We start from the raw sequence: 19680 nt of genomic DNA, 5'->3' as shown, positions 1-19680 counted from the left end.
CGGTCGGAGTTAGCTTCGCTCACTGATCGGCTGGATTACAGTAACGTGGTGGCTTGGCTACTTTGGCTATAAACAATAGAGTTGCGTTATCATTTGTTTACATTTTAAAGCTACTGTGAATGTTATTTATTGTATTTTTTGTTTATTTGGAGAAATATTTCAAATTACAAAGAATTGTTTTTCGTTTTTAAAGAATGTTTAGTCGTTTTATTTGAAGAATGTTTATTTTACATCGGGAGGGGGGGGGGGGGGGAGGTGAGTGATTTTCGCTAATTCAGAGAACTGATTTTACCTTTATCATTTTTTTTAAACGATATCCTTTCGATTGTTTTATTGTTTTTCATATGGGGGATGTTACAGCGCGATTTCCCGTTTGTTCTAGATGGGTAGTTAGTCTTTTACACTTAATATCTGAGGACGCTTTTTATCCTTTGAATATGGCTGAAGGAACAAACCATCAAGTACGGGAGAAAAAAGTTAATAAAACAACTGTGCTCAGTGTGCATTAGATAAATCAAGTTGTAATAAATATACGCATTCTGACACCAAGCAGCTTAAAACATTTTCTTTTTAATTATTTTTTTCAATAAAACGGTCCAAACACTTGATCGTTTATTGAAATTTTTTAACTTTTCAATCTACAAAGTTTGAACACAACAATGTCTGTCGGTTCCTCTAGTAAATTATAAAATGTAAGGAAGCAAAATTGATATTTCGGTTTTGAAATCATGATAGCAATGATTTATTACTAGCAATCAGAATCAGTATTTTAAATTATAAGCAGTTAAATTTACAAAATATTTTTAATGAGCAAAAATGACATAAGGAGCATCAGGTTTGTAAATCCCACAATCACTTTCTGATCAGAATCAATAACAAATGTTATGCAGTAAACCACCATAAATCACAAATATGAACAACTTGCAACGAAATTGTTGATGTAACACAACCATTTGCTATTAATTCCCTATTACAGCGTTCCCCAACATTTTTGTACCTACTAGAATACCGGTCGCACCGCGGGCACCATTAATCTTTTTCAAGATGTTATTAAAGAGGTGGACATAGCAATAATTATATTCACACAATACATTAAATAAAAAGTAGTTCTAAGGTAATCTTAAAAAATTGATTTAAAAAAAATCTTACTGTTAAAATAAGTGATAATGATAATGAAAAACAATGAAATAACGCAAAATAATGAAAGCAACTATACAAAGTCATTAACATAAAATGTTTAAAGTTCAAAGTCAACAAGATTTTCGGGACTACATTTTTTTGGTCATTTTTTCGTAATTAGTCGAGCAGGATAATTTTGCAGGTAGTAAGTTATTATCATGGTGCTCACCTGTACTGCCATGGGAAGGTATAGCTAAGCCTGGATACATAAATTCTGCCCCCTCCCCCTTCGCAAAATATCACCTGGAAATGTGAGGCAAAGTGAAATGGTGAAATATTTACCCCGCTTTTAGTGCTACTTACATAGTAATATTTTAATTATGTAGTCACATATGTCGTCTATTCCAGTCAAGAAAAAATTACCTCTGAAAATCAAAACATATGATAATACAAGCAATTTTTAAAAATTGATACTCAAATTCTAATATTTTTTTGTAAGTCAAAATATTATTTTGATATTATCAAATGATTAAGTTCTTGTTATTAACGTTTTAAATATTAATTGGGACCTTTTAATGTCCCGATAATATTTAATAATGTCCCAATAATATTTTTAATATTCGGTGTTGCAGTATTTATTTAGTTAATATTTAGCTCATTTGTGTTTTTGAAAATATTTCACAATTAGTCAAGTGCAAGCGGGGCAAAATGAAATTAGTTCCTTTCGTTTACTCATTCAATCATTTACTAAAGCAATTACCTATTCATTCATTAACTAATTTATTTACATTCTTTCATTTAATAATTTTCTTATTAATCCATTCATTTACTTATTTTCTTATTCATTCACTACTTTATTTACTCATTTATTTTTCTACAAGTGTTAATTAATTAATTTTATTTATTTATTAGTTTATTGTTTGATTATCTTTTCATTTATTCAAATATCCTTTTATTTGCTTATTAATTTGTTCAAAAAAAATTTCACAATCGAATAGAAAATATTTCATACAAAAAATGTTTCATTTTTCACTTTTGCCCCATAAAAAAAATGAAAATTTTCCACTTTTTTTTTTGAAGGAAAAATGTTACTACAAAAACTACAAAAATAATGTTTCAATGCAAGTTTTAGTGTAAAATACAATGTCCTTTCTATATGAACTGTAATTTTCAAGACAAATTTCCAATTTGTTCATTTTGAAAAAGCTCAGTCATCTTAAGTATTTTACTAAGCCCCACTAATTTATGCATGTGAATGAATACTTTTCTTTCAAATTTTACTTATATGTCACAAAAGGTCTGTGGGTAATGGAAAAAAAACTTTACATATTTCAGCACTTCATTTTATGCAAAGATCAGGTATTTTTCACCGTAAGGTGAAAAAAAATAAATAAATAAAGTTCGTAGCCTAGTGTAATTGAAAAAAATCTGATTATCTTTTCCTTATTAAATCCATTACATGTCTTGGTATATTTCTTTCCGTTTAAACGACATTCAAAATGTGTTCTAGATGGTATTTCTTTATTAAAAAGCTCACAAACACTCAAAGATCTTGTCCAAGTTCAAGTACTTCACATGAGATCAGCAGGTGCGTAGAGAGGTGTAAGCGTTTAGCTTATCACTAGAGACGCTAAAACCGTTTATCGACGGTTTTTAACGGGGTGAAAGTATTTATCGATACTTTCTGGTGAGAACAATGCCACGTGTTATCATGTAATCTGACATAAAAGACAGCATTAATATACAACTGTCCTCTTTCAATTACGAACTCACGCTGAGGTAAGTAGCAATTCCTTACACAGATTTACTAATATATTATCCAATACTAATATAAAATCATTAAAAGTAGGAACATTGTTTACATCTTTGTTTTGTGTAATGTAATTGCAGTAACCTTTTAACCTTATTTAATGCTTAATATTTCCCTTTTATTATAAGAGGTAATGTATATATATATATAAGGTAGGTGCGGGTATTAAGGATTGTCGGCTAGTAAGACCTAAAAACCAAAAATACGATTCAAAATGTTCGTAGCTTCATACTGGTCGTGACACATTTTGCTTGCTTGTTTCGACTAGTGCGACGCTATTCATTTGCGAGGAGCGGTTGTGCAACACAAATAATAAAAAATCGTCCGACTGAATCGTAAATAATTTTTGCAATATTAGACTTTAAAATATAGTATTGCGCTACAGTTTTCTGTTTTTAATGCTTCTATCATGTCTGAATAATATATGTATGAACCAGTTATTGTACTTTTGTGTATTTCTTTATACACAATGTCAGCGGCTATTAAGGTCTAAGGTCTTATTATACTCCTTTCTTTTTGGAACAATGTTTGTCGGCTTTACATCTTCTTTTAATCTTTCTCAGTATGTTATGGATGCTTATAAGTAATTACGAATTTTTACTTATTGGGACAGTGTTATAGTAGTATCCCAAGCAAGCAGACTTTCTGGAAGGTTTTACCACATGGTTTACGGTTAGAGTTCGGACGATGAAGAAGACAATGTGTGGCTAGCTCGATTTGAAAGTACAGCATTTCAGAAGCTAATTCCTACAATAGAGATTAATTACCAAGAAAACACCAATTGCTAGAAGAAAACTTTTTATTATCAGGGAACTCCAGTCACCAAAGATCTGTTTGACAAAAGCAAGAAAGAGAAGGTAATAAAAAAGACATGAACGCTCAAATATGGAAATGATACTAAAGAAAACGATGCTAATTGGTACTGTCACACCTGTGAGGATGATAAGTTGAATGACATGAGACTATGTCTAAAATACGGCATGTGTTATCACAAAGAATGCGTCGGTTTTGACAGTATATAACAAAGATAATTTTGAGTGACCTGATGGCTGTTAAACAAAGATTTATTCGTCATTTTGAAGACTTTAAGCATAAATAATGCATATATATTATGATTGATCTCTATTACGAGTGTTAGAAGCTTTTCTTTTGATTATTTATGAGCGTTAAAATCCTTAGGCCTTATTCTCCTACTATAGTATAATAAGGCCTCATCACAAGGTTTTTAAAAACGTTTAATTATATGCTTGTTTTCAGCAAAAGTGGCGATTTTTTGTTAGTTTCTTATAGTAATTGATCTGTATGTTTGTATGTTTAATTAACATTACAATTTGTTGATTCGGATACGTAGTTTTTATTTTATTTCAAATCTCCCTTAGGTAGGCCTTCCTGCTCCTACCTTATATATATATATATATATATATATATATATATATATATATATATATATATATATATATATATATATATATATTTTTTTTTTTTTTTTGAAAGTAGAGTTTAAGAAAAATTGTTTGCATTTGCAATCAAATTATTATTATTATTTTTTTGCATGAAGTTTATGCACAGTCAGTGGCCAAATTTGTATCTAAACATGACATTATACATAGTTAGAAACAGCGCAATGTGCGTCTAATTTAACCTTATTTATTCATCTGAAGTGTTAATTCACTCGACAAGAGCTACTGTGCTTAGTTTATTAAGTGCATTTGCAGCGTCATAATTGATATGAGTCAAAAGACTCCGTCTTGGGTTTTAAGCTTTAGATCATTTTTACGTTTTAGAATTATTATCTATTACGAAAGTTAAAAGGGAGAAAAAAAACTTTGCCATCATGCCATCGAATTGATTTTACTATGAAGATAAAATGACTCTGACAGAGATGACTCCTGATTTGCTGTTGAAATGAGTTGTTTGTATTTCATTCTCTTTGCTTGAAGTCCAACTGACTGAGGAAGGGGGAAAACTATCAAGTTACCATGGACAGTAGTGCACTACACGCTGTAGATGGTGCACTGTCTGTGTTATAGTTATTTCTCTTGGTGTCATAAACTTAGTAAGTAAAAGAGATTCTAGAACATATATGATATTAAACTCAAGGAACTTATTCTACTGCTCAGAGCCAAGTTATGCTATCATTGCGACACTAATTTTTCGATTAATGCACCAAAGAACTTACAGTATTCAATTTAAATTGTACAAAATGCCATAGATATAAGAAATGCAAACTACAATTAATCTTGCGGTATTTATTTGATGGAAGTATTACATGAAATTTAATCATTTACAAATAAAAATAATGTTGAATGGGACGAATTCGTTGAAATTAATAATGATGAAATTTCCAAGCATTTTAAGCTCAGACGACCCACGAACACTCATTCTCATTAGTATATCATTCATAAAAGTCACAAAACAAACGCTGGAGTTATTAAAATAAATTTCAACTTCTAAGTTTATGACATTAATATTAATGCTTTCATAGCAAGAAAAAGGGAATCAAGTCCGAAATTCAATTTTTTACAACCTTGAACTCAATTTCAAACAATACAAAAGTTAAAATTTCAAATATTACTAAGAATTTCATGCCATTTTTCGGCGCTATAAGAAACTTCATTTTCTTATGCAAAAAAAAAAAAGTGCTCACAGATTTAAAAAAAAATCAATCAATAAAATAAATAATAAGAATAGCGTAAATAATTGCTACAGACTAACTGCGATTTATTTACATATGATAGTTGCATATTTCTCCATTTATATTTATGTCAAAAATATAATAGTGTATTCAATGTCATAAATTTTTGACTCGACTCATTTTCCCCTTATATCGATGAATTAAAAGTACTGCTATAAAATGTTTTCGATGATAGTACCTGAAACTGTTTTTGTTTTGCTTTTAATAGCATAAGATACGTTCAAATGTTTTCCAAAGTAATAATCATTAAAGTTAAAAGTTTTATATGCACACATATACGTATATATTTACATTGCATAAATGTTACATGTTTCGTTACACACATTTTTATTTTTCCATATCTTTTTATTAACGCACTTTATTTTTTCAAAAACTTTTATATGAATGATTCGGTAATTTTTTTTTTAACTGTATGTTTTATATGATATGGTCGAGGTTGAAGGAGACCTAAAAAGCATGAAAATAACGAACTAGAGAACTAAATAAAGCAGGAGACCAATTGCTTTGAGGTACAATAGTTGTTAGAGAGGTCATGTTCCAAGACGGACTGTGTAATTTCTTGGAAGTTTGTTTCTATGTATTTGTTTCGGAAAAAGGCGTGGAAAAGTTGCGCATTTGTGGTAGGCAAAGGTGATGTAAATAAAAATGTACTTTTTGCGAAGAAGTGTTATTTTTTCAATACTCGAACAAATAAAAGGAAACATGATTTAAATGTGCATATTTTTCTTTTAAACTCAATCAAATATGATGTCGATTGTTTATATTTTAAGTACATTGCCTGATATAATTCATGGTTTTCCTACTATGTTCTTTGAAATAAGGCTGCTAGAAATCGAAATATTAATAATTTAAGCAATGGCATCGTCTAACAGCTTGCTTAAACTTTATGCCTTTAAGGATCATAAACTCTGAAATAGAATGTTCAAGTTTAAGTAAGATTATTTCGTTGCTATCGTTTTATATATGCATTGAAAAAAATTAAAAAAAAAGCTCAAACTTTTATGTTTTATATTTTAGTTTGCCTATACAAGCAACAAAATGAAATCTCTTGTTATATTGTGTCTAGTCATTGCGTCATGCACCGCATTGCCAGCTAAACGTAAGAAATTTGTTTATGTCTTTAAAAATTATCGAAATATTTTCACAAGTCATAGCAGCATTGAGCATTTCCATTTCTCAATTTTTGTTTATTTTTACAGCGGCTCAGACGTCTGTCTTGGATTTATTAGAAGACCTGGAAGGTAAAATTCAAGACAACGGAGAAGTCTTGATCGCTAAGGTATAAAAGCGTTCAGAAACATTTTATTTAGTAAATTTAGCTTAGTTGTAATCTAAAAAGGAAATTAAAGACATTATATCTTCCTCCGTTGAAAACTCAAAAATTTAATATGCTTAGCAGCGTTCATCTGTTGCTGCAGTGATGCCGTTCATTAACAGACACCATCAGCTTACTAAAAAAGACTCTTCTTACTATCGAATGTCAGCAAAAGTGTGTGTGTGTGGGGGGGGGGGGGGTCATTGCGCGTACAATAAAAATAAATCATTTACTCAAATGATTTACTTTTAAAGTTTCGTAACGTAAGTTCACGTCACTATATTATTATTTTCATTTATATTATGGATGGGCTTGATAGATCCTTCAATATCATGAAAGACAATTGATGCTTTTATGAAATAAGTTTCAAAGTCCTAACTAATGTGCCGATCAGAGATTGGTATCTTATTTATATTATTTGCAATAACATAAGTTATTATCAGCATCAATATTTACATTATCTTCAGAATAAATCTTACGAAATTAGGAGTGCAAAATGCTTCGAACCGAATATTTAACATAAAAACCGAAACTGAAATTTTTGTTAAAAAATGGTGTAGATTTATTAACATAAATTTCAACTTAAAAATTTACTTATCAATAATTATTTTTCTTTTCTGTGCTTTTGGGCACACAGTGTTTTCCTTAAGAGTCAGTGAGTCGATTAGAAGGCATTCAATGATCCGATTGGTGATATGAATATCCTTTAGAGCTTTGGTGCAAGCATCTGTTGTAGATTTTTTAAAGACTGGCAAAGAAAATTATAAGTACAACTTTTAAAAGTTTACTTTTTTTTCATTCATATACTTTTATTACGGATGCATACGTCTATGTTTGTTAAAACTGAAACTGGATGCTCAGTTTTTTTAGATTCAATCAGCATTATGCAGGGAAAAGTCTATCACGAACATAACTTTCAACACACACACACACCCCACACACACAAAAAAAAAAAAAAAAAAAAAAAAAAAAAACACCCCTCAAAATATGGAATTAATTATTTCTGTTTCTGTAACTATTTTAGCTTGTAACTCTTGTTCATCACGTTGAAAATGCTGTCCTCCATGTCAAGGAAGTTGTCCCTAAAGTGTACGAGAAAATCCACCAAGAAGCTGACGAAGTTTTAGCTGGTCTTAAAAAAGTTTCTGATGAAATTCAGGAGCTTTTGGGAAGGAAAAGTAAGGATTTTTACCATTTTTAACTAAGTTTTTCAGCAAGTGTCGAACTTTTAATCCCAAAGCCATTTGCTAAGTTATATCAACAGCTTTTATTATTGTTATTTACCGTAATTTTATATTTATTTAGTTCTTACGAAATGTTCACTTAATACTTCTTTAAATGTGAAATATTGTTTCTGAAATAATTTTATTTCATTCTTGATTTTCTTTCATTCTTATTTTTTTTGCAATTATTGTCAGTATTATTATTATTCCTTTTTTTTTGGTTAATGCACAAAATAATTTTAATTATGTAAATTCAAAAGGTTTCCTTTCAAAAAACCATGTTTGAAACTATTAAGTTTGGACTTTGGTTGTTTATTTTGGCAATTATTCTTGTTTATAGAATCAAATGGCAGTAAAAGAGAATTTTAGAAGTGAATATGTTGCACAACTGATGTCATTAGATCAATCAGTCAAATTCTCTTAAAAGCAGAACTGTTTAATCCCGTTACAAACGAATACCAATGTAACAAAACATCCGTTTCAACGAAGAAAAAAATTCCAATTCCCATTCAATTTCCATTGCATTGCTTGCATTTCACTGCAACGAAATTCCCGTTATTAACAACAAACGCAATTTATGGTCCCTTGAAGTTGTTGTAACTAAATTTCACTGTGTAAAAATTTAATTTCCTGCAAAAACAAATATAATTGCTAAAAGTCATTGAAATGTTATTAAATCGTTTTCAACTTTCGATTTGTTTTAGATGCTATGTTTGGATTTGATCTTTTGGGTGGTTTAACCGAACTTACTGGTGGTACCAAGTTAAGCACTGTTCTGGATCTGCTCAGTCTTGCTGACAAAGCCCACCGTGTTGTCAACGATGCAAAAGAGGTAAGTTAAGACCAAGTCTTGCTTAGTGAACCCAAAATAATATTTGAATAATTATATTTACTTAAACCGATTCAAACTTCTAATTATTTTTTACCTTATTTATGCATCAAATGTTACGCAACAGACGAATCTGATAAACACGAAAGACGTATATTCAGAGAAGTGAGTGGGAAATGATTTTTATCACTTTTAATTTAATTTTCCGTAAAAGTTAAAAAAAAAAAGACAATGTGTAGCAAAATATCACTTCAAATTGAAAAAGAGTCAAAAATGAATCAAGAAATAAAAATAATCTATTAAATAAAAACTTGAAATAAATATTTGGAAATTTTGGGTATGAGAAGCGAAAATGAATGTCGGTCTCTGCTTCTCCTAATTACTTTTGAGGGTTTTAGGTACTTGTTCATTTTGAAAAAAAAAAAAAAAAAAAATTCTTCATTCGAAAAACATCGGTCAGGGCAACCCATTTGCGCTTTTCATTTTTTTAATTTGAACCATTGTTTGTGCAATACTTTTCGGTATAGTGTTTCGAAAACGAATGAATCATTTATTGTAAACCTGTACATTTCACAGCACATTTAATATTGAAAAACTTAATATATCTTGTAAAGTTGAAATGTTTTATTTTATCATCAAGCATATATGATAGTTTAGATTAAATATTTTTTCTAAACATTGTTGAATTTTTCAAATTTTAGTTTAAAAAAAAATCTGAACGTTTTATAGCGAGACCAAACCCAAGCATTTTTATGAAATTGCTAAAGACTATATTATATGAATCAAAATATTTTCAGTTTGTTCCCCACCTTCAAACAACCATGGACAAGCTTCAAAAACGACTTGAAGACCATGTAACTGATTTTGCAACACACGTAGTCAAGGAATTAGGCCTCCAGGATGTTGTTGCACACAGTATGACCAACAAAATTGAAGAACTTGCACAAAAAGTGCAAGAAAAGGCCCATGAATTGGTACGTTCATTTAAAAAGCATAACGTTGCCGTTTTTATTATTACAAATACCCAATGAAGCTTCAATAAAAAATTCTTCACAAAAAAATATATATATATTTATATATTATTGAATTATTTTTCTTTCATTCAGATTCTTCACCTTTTGCACAGCATGGAAGAAACTTTAGATATTTTGGAAAGCAAGCTACCCGAAGAATTTAAAAGAGTTGAAAAAGCAGTTGCTGAAATCAGAGAAAAAATTCACGAACTAATTGTTCAAATCGAGCAAACCCTCGTAATGAGTAAGTGAATTTCTGTCATTTTATCTTTACGAGCATTTCAAATAAGATTTTCCACATTTACAAAAGACTTGAAAAAATTAGTTTTTCTAGTATGTGAAACTTGGACTAGTTGTTTTTATCGGTATGGACAAGGGCAAATCCAGCTTCGGGTTTTCGAGGGGTTAACATTAGCGCCCATATCGAAAAAGTGTAATAGTCTGGAAAGAATAAGGATTTGGGGTCCTCCAGTAATTTCTCAAAACTGGAAATAACCCGGTAATTTGTCAAAACATTCATTTAGATAGCACCGAAAATAGCTCAAAACGCAGTTCTAAGGCTATTTTTTTAGTGTTGTTTACGGGGCTGACCCACCCCCTGTACCCACGCTTGGATACATATATATATATATATATATATATATATATATATATATATATATATATATATATATATATATAATATGGGATAATATCTATCTTTTTTCGACAGAACTGCTAATCTGCAACGTAAAACCACGCTATTCATTTCAACATTTATATTAACCATTACTGTAGAGGACACTGAATCATGAAGCTTCTTGGTAGCTCCATTAAGCTTAGTTGGATCATTATTTTTAAGGTGAAGGACAATCGAAAACAAACAAATGTTATCACGCATTAAAACGGGTGATGAGTGAGAAAAGGAAGTATTACCAAATTCTTAAAATGCAAGACATTACACGAAAATTTTGAAAAATAAAAAAGTTCGTGGTAGTGAAACTTCTGAGCATGCATTAGATCAGTTAGCATATAACATGTTTACTAAACATATATGGTTATGATTGAACATTTGGGTACAAAAATTTGCTGGCTAGATTCTTTATGACTTTTCTCATAGATTTAATTTTGAAGTAACAATTTCGAAATCGATTAATGCTTTTGGATTTGTTTCTCAAAAGTTCAGAATAGCTCGACTAATGATTGAGCTGTGCTTAGAATTTTTTTTTTCTTTTTGTAGCATAAGATAGCTACAATACCAAAGAACTCCCTTTTTCGATTTTAAGAGGAAAAAACTGATTTTAAAAGACAGCGGATAAAAATGAACATATATGGCTCATCCCAAATCCGTAAACCTTAAGAAGGATTGAACTAAAAAAGAAAAAAAAACTGCTGGAATGACATAAAAGATCAAAGTTGACCATAACCTTTGAATCACTTGATTCAAACTTAAACACGTGTCGTTACACTTACTAAACTCCCCCCCCCCCCCACCTTCTGGAAATTACTACGCACAGATTAGTTAACATGATGAAATACTAACCAGGGATCAACACCATTTGTATAATGATGAGAAAAAAAAATAATTAGGTAGCAATCGAAAGAGCATAGTGAAACATTTTTGATGCATAAAATATTCGCCTTCGTCTCCGCGTTATCGAGATTAATAGGTCTTAAAGTCTGAGGAAATTTTAAGAAAAGTGGCCAATCTTAAAGACTTGGCGAAAAATGGAAGGAAACACGCGACTTCAGCGTCCACTTGTGGCATTACGTCCATTTCCAAAGAGTGAAAGATGTCTTCCATTTCTCACCGAAACTCCCAAAACTTGTCGACTTATCTCAATATTTTGGCAGAAGATTTCATATTTCAATGACAGGGAGACGAGGGCGAATAATTTATGTGTTTAAAAACATGTTTTATTCTACTCTTTCGATTGCATCTTAATTAGATTTTTTCATTATTACACTATCGCATCGTTTCATTGTAAGTCACGTTTTAAGCATCATTGAATCACCCATTGTACGTTTGCACGCTATAAATCTTTATAACTCATCAATCGATTCCTATCTTCCTCCAGCGAATGATCAATGTCAAAAAACTATATGCGTTGTGAAGTTATAACTTTTAGTAGCACTCAGCATACATACCTATTAGAATGAATTCATCAAAAATAAGTTACAATTCGTAGGTATATATTTTTTTCGTATTAAAAAGAGCCTTAAGTGACCACCCTTAGGACCAGCTAAAACGGTTTTGTTATATGAAAAGTTTCTATAAAAATAATTATTTATGTCGTCAGTGAAATACTAAATTGAAAAATATACTAAATTAACTAGTGAATTTATTAATAACAGCTTTAATAATCATAATAACAATTTATGGCATACAACAGAGAAGATAAATAACTTTAAACATACCTTAGCACAGAAATTTCGCGGCAGCGTATAGTCTACACTGTTAAAACTACAGGTTGCGTTTGGCACCTTTCATGGCGGAAACGCTTGTTCACCAGCGACACCCAATACGGAGCCGAAATCGCACCTTTTACAAGGGTGAAAAATGGGCACCTTTTAAAAGACAGACAGCGGGGGGTGAAAAGAAGGAACCTTCGGAGAGATAAATGGCACCCTTACTGATTTCCACAGTAGATCCTCTTCCCCCCCCTCCCCCGTATTGTGTGCGTTTTTTGAATATTATTGTGTTTATTGTTTGGGTTTATAATATACAATGTCTTGGTACGTTTTTCACTTTGAATTGATTTTGGATTAAAACTTGTCATTTAAGGCTTTTGATCACATTTCAGACTTTCCTACATAATTTAGAAGAGTTCATAACTTCAATTCCTCTATTTGAGTTGTAACCCTTGGATTGCTCAGTAGTTTTAAATAATATTGACATTTACTACAGCATGGTACCAAAAATTAAGAGTGTAGGCATTTATGGATAGTTTACAGGCACAGCCAAAAATATTCAGTTATATTACAATCACGGAAAAATCAAATCGTTTCATAAATTGCAGGCGTTCCATAAACGTTCAAAATATTTTTATCAAGAGTAACATATAGATACGTATATATGGTTCGACATTTGAATATCATATTTGAACATCTAAGAAGCACTTTTTTTTCTTTTTTAAATAGGAACTTATTTGACATTAAAGATAAAAACAAATTTTTAGCATCCTACATAATAAAAAGCATTGGAAACAGAAATTAGAAAGAAAAAAAATAATAAACGCGTCTAGACACTGCATTCTTTTTTTGAAATAACACCAACGAAATATTTTCACGTAATGAGTCATGGCATAAAACACACAGAGATTTCTTTTCAAAGCGTTTTTTTTTTTCTTCCTTTGCTTCATTTTATTGAGAAGATAAAGACATTTAGAGTATCAGCTGTAGCAGTTAGTTAAATCATTGCATTTTCATCACGGTTACTTATTAATTATTTCGTATAGCTAACAATAAACATTTTTGGGGAAAATCCGCGAGGCCGCTAACGCGACAAACAAGTAACACCATATATTATTACACATGATAGAAAAAGCCATACATTACTATGTTAAAACGGTTAACTATAAACAATAAGTAATACTCAGTTTACTTTGTTGAAACAAAACTCTGAAAACACTAAAAGAATGTTGGAAAGCCTTAAATGTTACACCACGATTAAAAGCCTGTACTTACGCAAGTTTTTGAAGGTTTGTCACAGAAATGTTGAATTTTAATCCAGTTTCGTTGTCTAATCAATGTGAAAATTTAATGTACCAACAACTTTGTTGCAGCATCGTCGTCCGCCATTAAAGTGGCTAAACTGAACTTATACCGGAACGCACAGTGCATGTGCGAACTGGGCACCTTTTCGAAGGAAAAAGATTCAGCTATTGTCTACTACGTCGTCTGATGGCCTTTCATTACCTTCTTTCATCCACTGAGGTGCTAAAAGATATCGGAACAATATTTCCTATCCTCCATGGCTCCCTGTGGTCCCGTCTTTGCACCCTAAAGCGGAAATTCGCTCCTATATGGCACCTCTGGTTATAACAGTGTATCCTCATTAATTTGACACTTTTATAACAGATAAACCGCGGATAATGTACAGGAAATGACGGTATATATATCTATATACACTCATGTTTGTGAAAATTGCAACAGCAAGAACGAACTATGCAAATGAACTGAAATTCACAGGAAATATATAGCAAGATAACATATGCAAATACAAGATAATTACAGAGATGTTGCGAATGCTTGGACGAGTTACGCCCTGTGAACTGCGGCATAGACTCTGTATAGTATAAAGGGCTGTAAAGGTTTTTTGGATTCATTGATGTATGATTATCTGCCGATGGTACATGTTTCTCTAGTAGTTAATATGTCTCGTCCAAAACGCAGAGCGTCACACGAACGAGTAACGGAGTTCGAACGGGGCATGCGTGAGGGTGAACTTACGTATAGAGAAATCAGTGCCCGCACGTAGCGTAATGCCTCAACTGTGATGCGTATTTGTAAAAGATGGACAGAGGACGATAAAATTAGCCGAAGGACTCGCGCCAGACCACGCAACTGAGCGACGCCACGAGATTATCGACACCTTACCCGCCTAGCTGTGATGGATCGTATAGTGTTCTATCGTACGCTAGCACAACGTTGGAGTACGGCTACAGGTGTCACACTTGCTGCATCCACGGTTCGTCGACGTCTGCTGCGCCAGCGCCCCTGCATGCAAGGATTCCCCTATACAGGATTCCCTTTACCCTGAACTGTTGTCACATCCGGCTTAAATGGGCTCACCATTACACCCAATGGCATGTGAACTAGCATTAGGTCGTCTTCTCGGATGAGTCCAGATTTAATCTGCACTCTAACGATGGACGTGTACGCTTCAGACGTTATACATGGGAACGTCACCTCCGAGAGTGTATTCCGACGTCATTCCGGCATAACGCCAGGCGCCATGGTCTGGAGTGCTGTTGAATATGAAGCAAAGTCCCATCTAGTCCGACTTACGAGTAACCATAATAGCGAGTGGTACTTCAGGGACGCTGTGACGCTAGAGGAGGAACTACCCTTTCTTCAGAGCATTCTTGGTGCAGTGTTTCAGCAGGATAATGCACTTCCACATGTCGCACGTAACGTACAAGTGCTCTTCGGTGCACGACATATTGCGCTACTTTCTTGGTTTGTTCGTTCTCTGGATATGACGCCAGTCAAGCATGTCTCGGATTTCTTTGGTTCAAGAATCGGCCATGTGTCTCGTCCGGCATTGGTACGGATGAATTTTGGCTTCAGATTGAAGCCATGTGGGATGCTATTCCCAATCGTAACATTCAGAACCTCTATGGTTCGATGCCAAAACATGTACAGGCTCGCATAGCTGCATTGGGTAGCTACATTCGATGTTAATTTACGCCTGTTATTTTCATTTCATTGATCTGTTATTTGATCGTTTATTTGCAGCACTATGAGTAATAGTATATGCAATAAATTTTATTCATTTCCAATAAGTCCTTCATGTTGTTGCAATTTTCACAAGCATGTATGTGTATATATATATATATATATTCATGTTTTTCATTTAAAATATATATATTGATTATTTGTTTAAAATTCTCCTAGGGAGCTTCAGTCTTCTGGATCTTGCCGGAAATGTGAGCGAAGGAACATCTCTGAGCACTGCTTTCAAAGTGATGAGCCTAGTTGATAAATTCAACACCTGTGTTCAAGATGTCAAGAATTTTGAACCAAGGGCAGAAGAATTTATGCAACACAGTGTAAAGAAAGTCGCTGACCGTGCTCAGGAATTTTTCACCCACGTTGCCGATCAACTTTTGAAAATGTAAAGAACTTTATACGAAATCAGTGCATTTTATTAAACTAGTCATATGTGTATAAAAAGCGGGAGTTCTGTGAATTATTTACAATAAAAGCTAATATAGCTTAATGATTTTCAGTTCTTCTTTGTTTCGAAGTGTAAGATTTATTTTTGCATTGTTTTTTCCATTATTTTGCTGTCAGTTTCTCTCCTGTTGGTTTTCATTATGTCTCAAGTTAAACAACTTAGAAATATTCGCATTAAAAAAGTTGCTTGCATTGAGCATTGCTACGTAGAACAAAGAATTTATGAAAAGTGTTTTTGGAGAAGTTAAATCATATGAGCTATATTCTACTCCCCCATCTTGGCTTGCTAAGCTAAAACAAAGTTAGAACAGCATAGAGCTATTCCACGAAAAAGTCAACCGCTTGGGTTGATATATTTCGTTAAAAAGAAATGATTTTAAAGGGCAATCAAGAAGGTTTTTGCTTAAAATATCACAATTTAGTTTGTAATTTGTCACGTAGAAAAAATTTGTTCTTTTATATTTTAAAGTATTATTTTTAATGACTTATATGATGCGTCAAGTGCGGGACAAAATGACAGTTTTCCGTCGAATGGCCCATTAACGAATAATAAGAAAATCAAAGCGGCGAACAAAGCGAAATGTATCAACGAACGCTGCTTGATGGGAGGCTTTTAATTTCTGGTATGAAGCTGTATGGCAATGTTTAAAATCTCGCCACATTTGAGAGGGGGGGGGGGGATCAGCCTGGTATCCTAAACAGCCAAGTATACACAGGCAGGAAACCAGTTTCGTCAGGCAATTTTTTAAATTGATGGCAGAGAATTTGAGACTACTAACCCTTCTTATTCGCAGTCTCAAAACATTACTTTTTTTTTCAGGTGCGATAACATCGTGCTTGTCGGGAGACAAAAAAAAAAAAAAAAAAAAAAAAAAAAAAAAAAAAAAAAAAAAAACGCGATATAACCGATGTCATAAATAGCAACGATTCAAATAACGCACAAAAGAATAACGTGTGCTCCTACAAAAAGATTAGTTTATTATCATACAAGGGACGATATTCTTTAAAAAAAAGAAAGTCAATTATTATTATTTTTTTTTAAGTGAAAGAAAAATAATTTCAAATATTTTTATACTGCTTCATGCAGAAAACGAATGGAAAATTGCAATTTAAACTGCAACGAATTAAGTTCTATGGAAAACATGCTAGTTTTGTTCATAGATAAAAAAAAAAATAATAATAAAAAAAAAAAACTTTTTCTCAGAGATCATCAACATTATTATCATCATTGGCTCGACAACCTATTTCCTGGCCTTTTCCATACGTTTCTTCCAGTTGGATTTATTTTTTGCTTAACTGCTCCAATTTTGGGATTTAATAGTTGTGAAGTCTCTTTCCCAGCAATCCAACCATCGAATTTTTGGTCTATCTCTCCGACGTTTGCCAGTTGGTCTTGCATTTAGGATCTTAAGTGGGATAGATTCGGGGCACACGCGAATTACTTGACCTGCCCATCTCATTCTTTGCAATTTAATGTATTTTACTACGTCTGTATCTTTATATAGCATCTGTACAGCTCGAAGTTATACTTTTTTCTCCATACTCCATTTATTTCCACTCCCCCAAAAATGCCACGTAGAATTTTTCTTTCGAAAATGGACAAAAGAAACTTGTGCTTTTGGTTCATTGCCCATGCTTCTGAACTATAAGTCAGAACTTGCCTAATCATGGTTTTATAAAGCAAGATTTTTTTAAAGCAAGAGATACATCATTTTTATTTTTGTCTGTGAGATCAAGTACAAAGAGAAACATTGTTCTTTCCTTTTTTTTTAAATAATTTTTGGACAGAGAAAAGAAAAGCGCGATATATCGGAATGAGTGATATAACGAGAGATTACTGTATTAAATAAAATGTAGATGTGCGACTTAAAATTTTTGTAAAGCTATTTAAAACTACTAGTATTCATATAAATAAGCTGTGCTATTTTAAATTATATGTGGATGACACTGACACCGAAAGCTTTTAGCAAAGTTTGAATGAAATGGAAAAACTTTCGTTTACATACTTTTCTATAACTTTAACACTATGATATTTATTGTAAACCGGCCAGAGCAGTTCAATATCATCTTCTTCTTCAACATTTACAGTAGCTTCCGTACTTGGTGGATATTGAAACAATAACAATAATTCCATTGAAATCTTTTCCGTTCATCCACGGACATTATCCGCTGCCAGAAAACATAAGCGTAGTACTAAATTGGCAGTTATGGCTTATTATTTTCTTTCTAAGCCACGCTCTATCAGGAAAGTCGTCAAGGGGGGGGGGGGGAATGTGCTACACCTCTCCACTTTTTAAGGAATGGGGCCGCCAGTTTCATTGTAGTTATTTAAAAAAAAGGGAAAAAAAATTCTCCGCAGTCTAAAAAATAAATAAATAAATATCAATAATAAATGAACACATGAAAAAAAAAAATATTCTTTATGAAAATAAAAAAGGATCAACCAAATTATTTTCATTCAAAATTGCATTATAATTTACCTCACTTAGGATCGCATTACAAACATTATTTACGTTTCAAACATTTTATTAACGAAAGAATTTTTTTCAGTGCAGAGTACAAACTCATAGCAAGCTTCAGTTTAATTAAAAAAAAAAAAAAATGAATTCATGAATAAACATGATAGCTTCAAGAGACCCACCGACATATTTTTTCTTTTTTCTGTAAAAATATCTTTATTAAACCACAATTAAGTGAAAAAAAATACACGCGCCGACGAAAGATGTTTTTTTTTACAACGTTCATTAAGAAAGAAATTTGCATGACTTGATTGTGACGCGACGATCGATGGCAGCGCGTAAAACAGGGAGGAAATGTAGAGGGGGTTTGTTCTTTGAACGCAGGTGGTCTTTAGTTTACTTCGAGCAGTGTTAGCGGAAAGACATGTCTCTGCGTGAAGTGTGTTTTCCACTTTTGTAACACGGCGCGCGAAGGAGCATTCGCTTGAGCAACGATACGCCATAAAGTTTTGCGTGAAGCTTCGAAGGAATGCAACCGACACATTTCAGATGCTTCAAAAAGCCTTCAAGGACAAATGCATTTCAAGGTCACAGTCCTGGGGCCCTACAACGTAAGTAACGGCCCATTCTGGTGACGACGTTTTCTCCCTCACGAGAAGCGAGAACAACCGAGAAAATAGTCGGTTCCTCCCATTTGCTCTTACCACCATTGTATCGAGTGAGTATTTTGTCTCTTTTTCCAGCGTTCCGAGAACTACTCGTGACGCGGGAAAGGAATCTCTTCAGTCGGACTGGGGTTCTTTTTTCCAACGGCAAAAGAGGCTTGCAACTCCGTTTCCCACGGCATTTGCGGTTACCCGTACTTATTGAGTTTTTTCATCCACAGCAATGGGGATCCGCAACTTCTAATTCCACGGCGTTTCGGGATCCGAGGAGTTACCTAATGGCCAAACAAATTGGCAGATACATTTCTTGATATGTCATAACCAACTTTTTTTTAAACTTTTTTTTTCTTTTGTGTTTACGCATTTTATTAATTTTATTTTTGGCTTATTTTTTTCTTTTAAAAATATTCCTTCGAAACAATACTTTAAAATGCCAAGTGCCTTTTTGTTTGCCTTTTGTTTATTATACATCAGCTTTCAAAACCTTTTCACGGTAAGTAACCGAATAAAATTTGACAATGGTCTAGTTTTAAGATTATCACCCCCTCCCTAAATTGTTGATAATGTAGTCTCATCCTTACGGTAATGTATCGTAAAATTAGTAATGCAGATTTGCGTTTGCGAAGCATGGTTGCTTTGGTTTGAAATTAGCGATTGTTAATCTTCGTGTAC

At 32.6% G+C, this 19680-nt stretch overlaps 1 protein-coding gene across 1 annotated transcript; it reads left to right on the top strand.

Moving 5' to 3' along the window:
• The first annotated feature begins 2830 nt into the window (after positions 1 to 2830).
• Positions 2831 to 15930, top strand: LOC129231606 (uncharacterized). The gene is made up of 8 exons (XM_054865971.1): positions 2831 to 2898; positions 6642 to 6723; positions 6824 to 6903; positions 7964 to 8117; positions 8867 to 8994; positions 9789 to 9965; positions 10098 to 10248; positions 15603 to 15930. The coding sequence occupies exons 2-8, from the start codon at positions 6663 to 6665 to the stop codon at positions 15824 to 15826; spliced, it is 975 nt and encodes a 324-aa protein (XP_054721946.1). The 5' UTR covers positions 2831 to 2898; positions 6642 to 6662; the 3' UTR covers positions 15827 to 15930.
• Positions 15931 to 19680: the final 3750 nt, after the last annotated feature.

This window comes from Uloborus diversus, chromosome 10, assembly GCF_026930045.1.
Source record: "Uloborus diversus isolate 005 chromosome 10, Udiv.v.3.1, whole genome shotgun sequence".
Lineage (NCBI taxonomy): Eukaryota > Metazoa > Arthropoda > Arachnida > Araneae > Uloboridae > Uloborus > Uloborus diversus.
The sequence above is the reverse complement of the archived record's forward strand: the minus strand, read 5'-3'. Positions and strand labels throughout refer to the sequence as shown.

What these genes read in the sequence shown, in the direction of transcription:
- LOC129231606 (XM_054865971.1), top strand. Translation starts at nt 6,663, where the DNA reads ATGAAATCTCTTGTTATATTGTGTCTAGTCATTGCGTCATGCACCGCA. An exon ending in CACCGCATTGCCAGCTAAAC is followed by an intron (nt 6,724 to 6,823) that starts GTAAGAAATTTG and finishes TTATTTTTACAG; the next exon opens with CGGCTCAGACGTCTGTCTTG. An exon ending in AAGAAAAGGCCCATGAATTG is followed by an intron (nt 9,966 to 10,097) that starts GTACGTTCATTT and finishes TCTTTCATTCAG; the next exon opens with ATTCTTCACCTTTTGCACAG.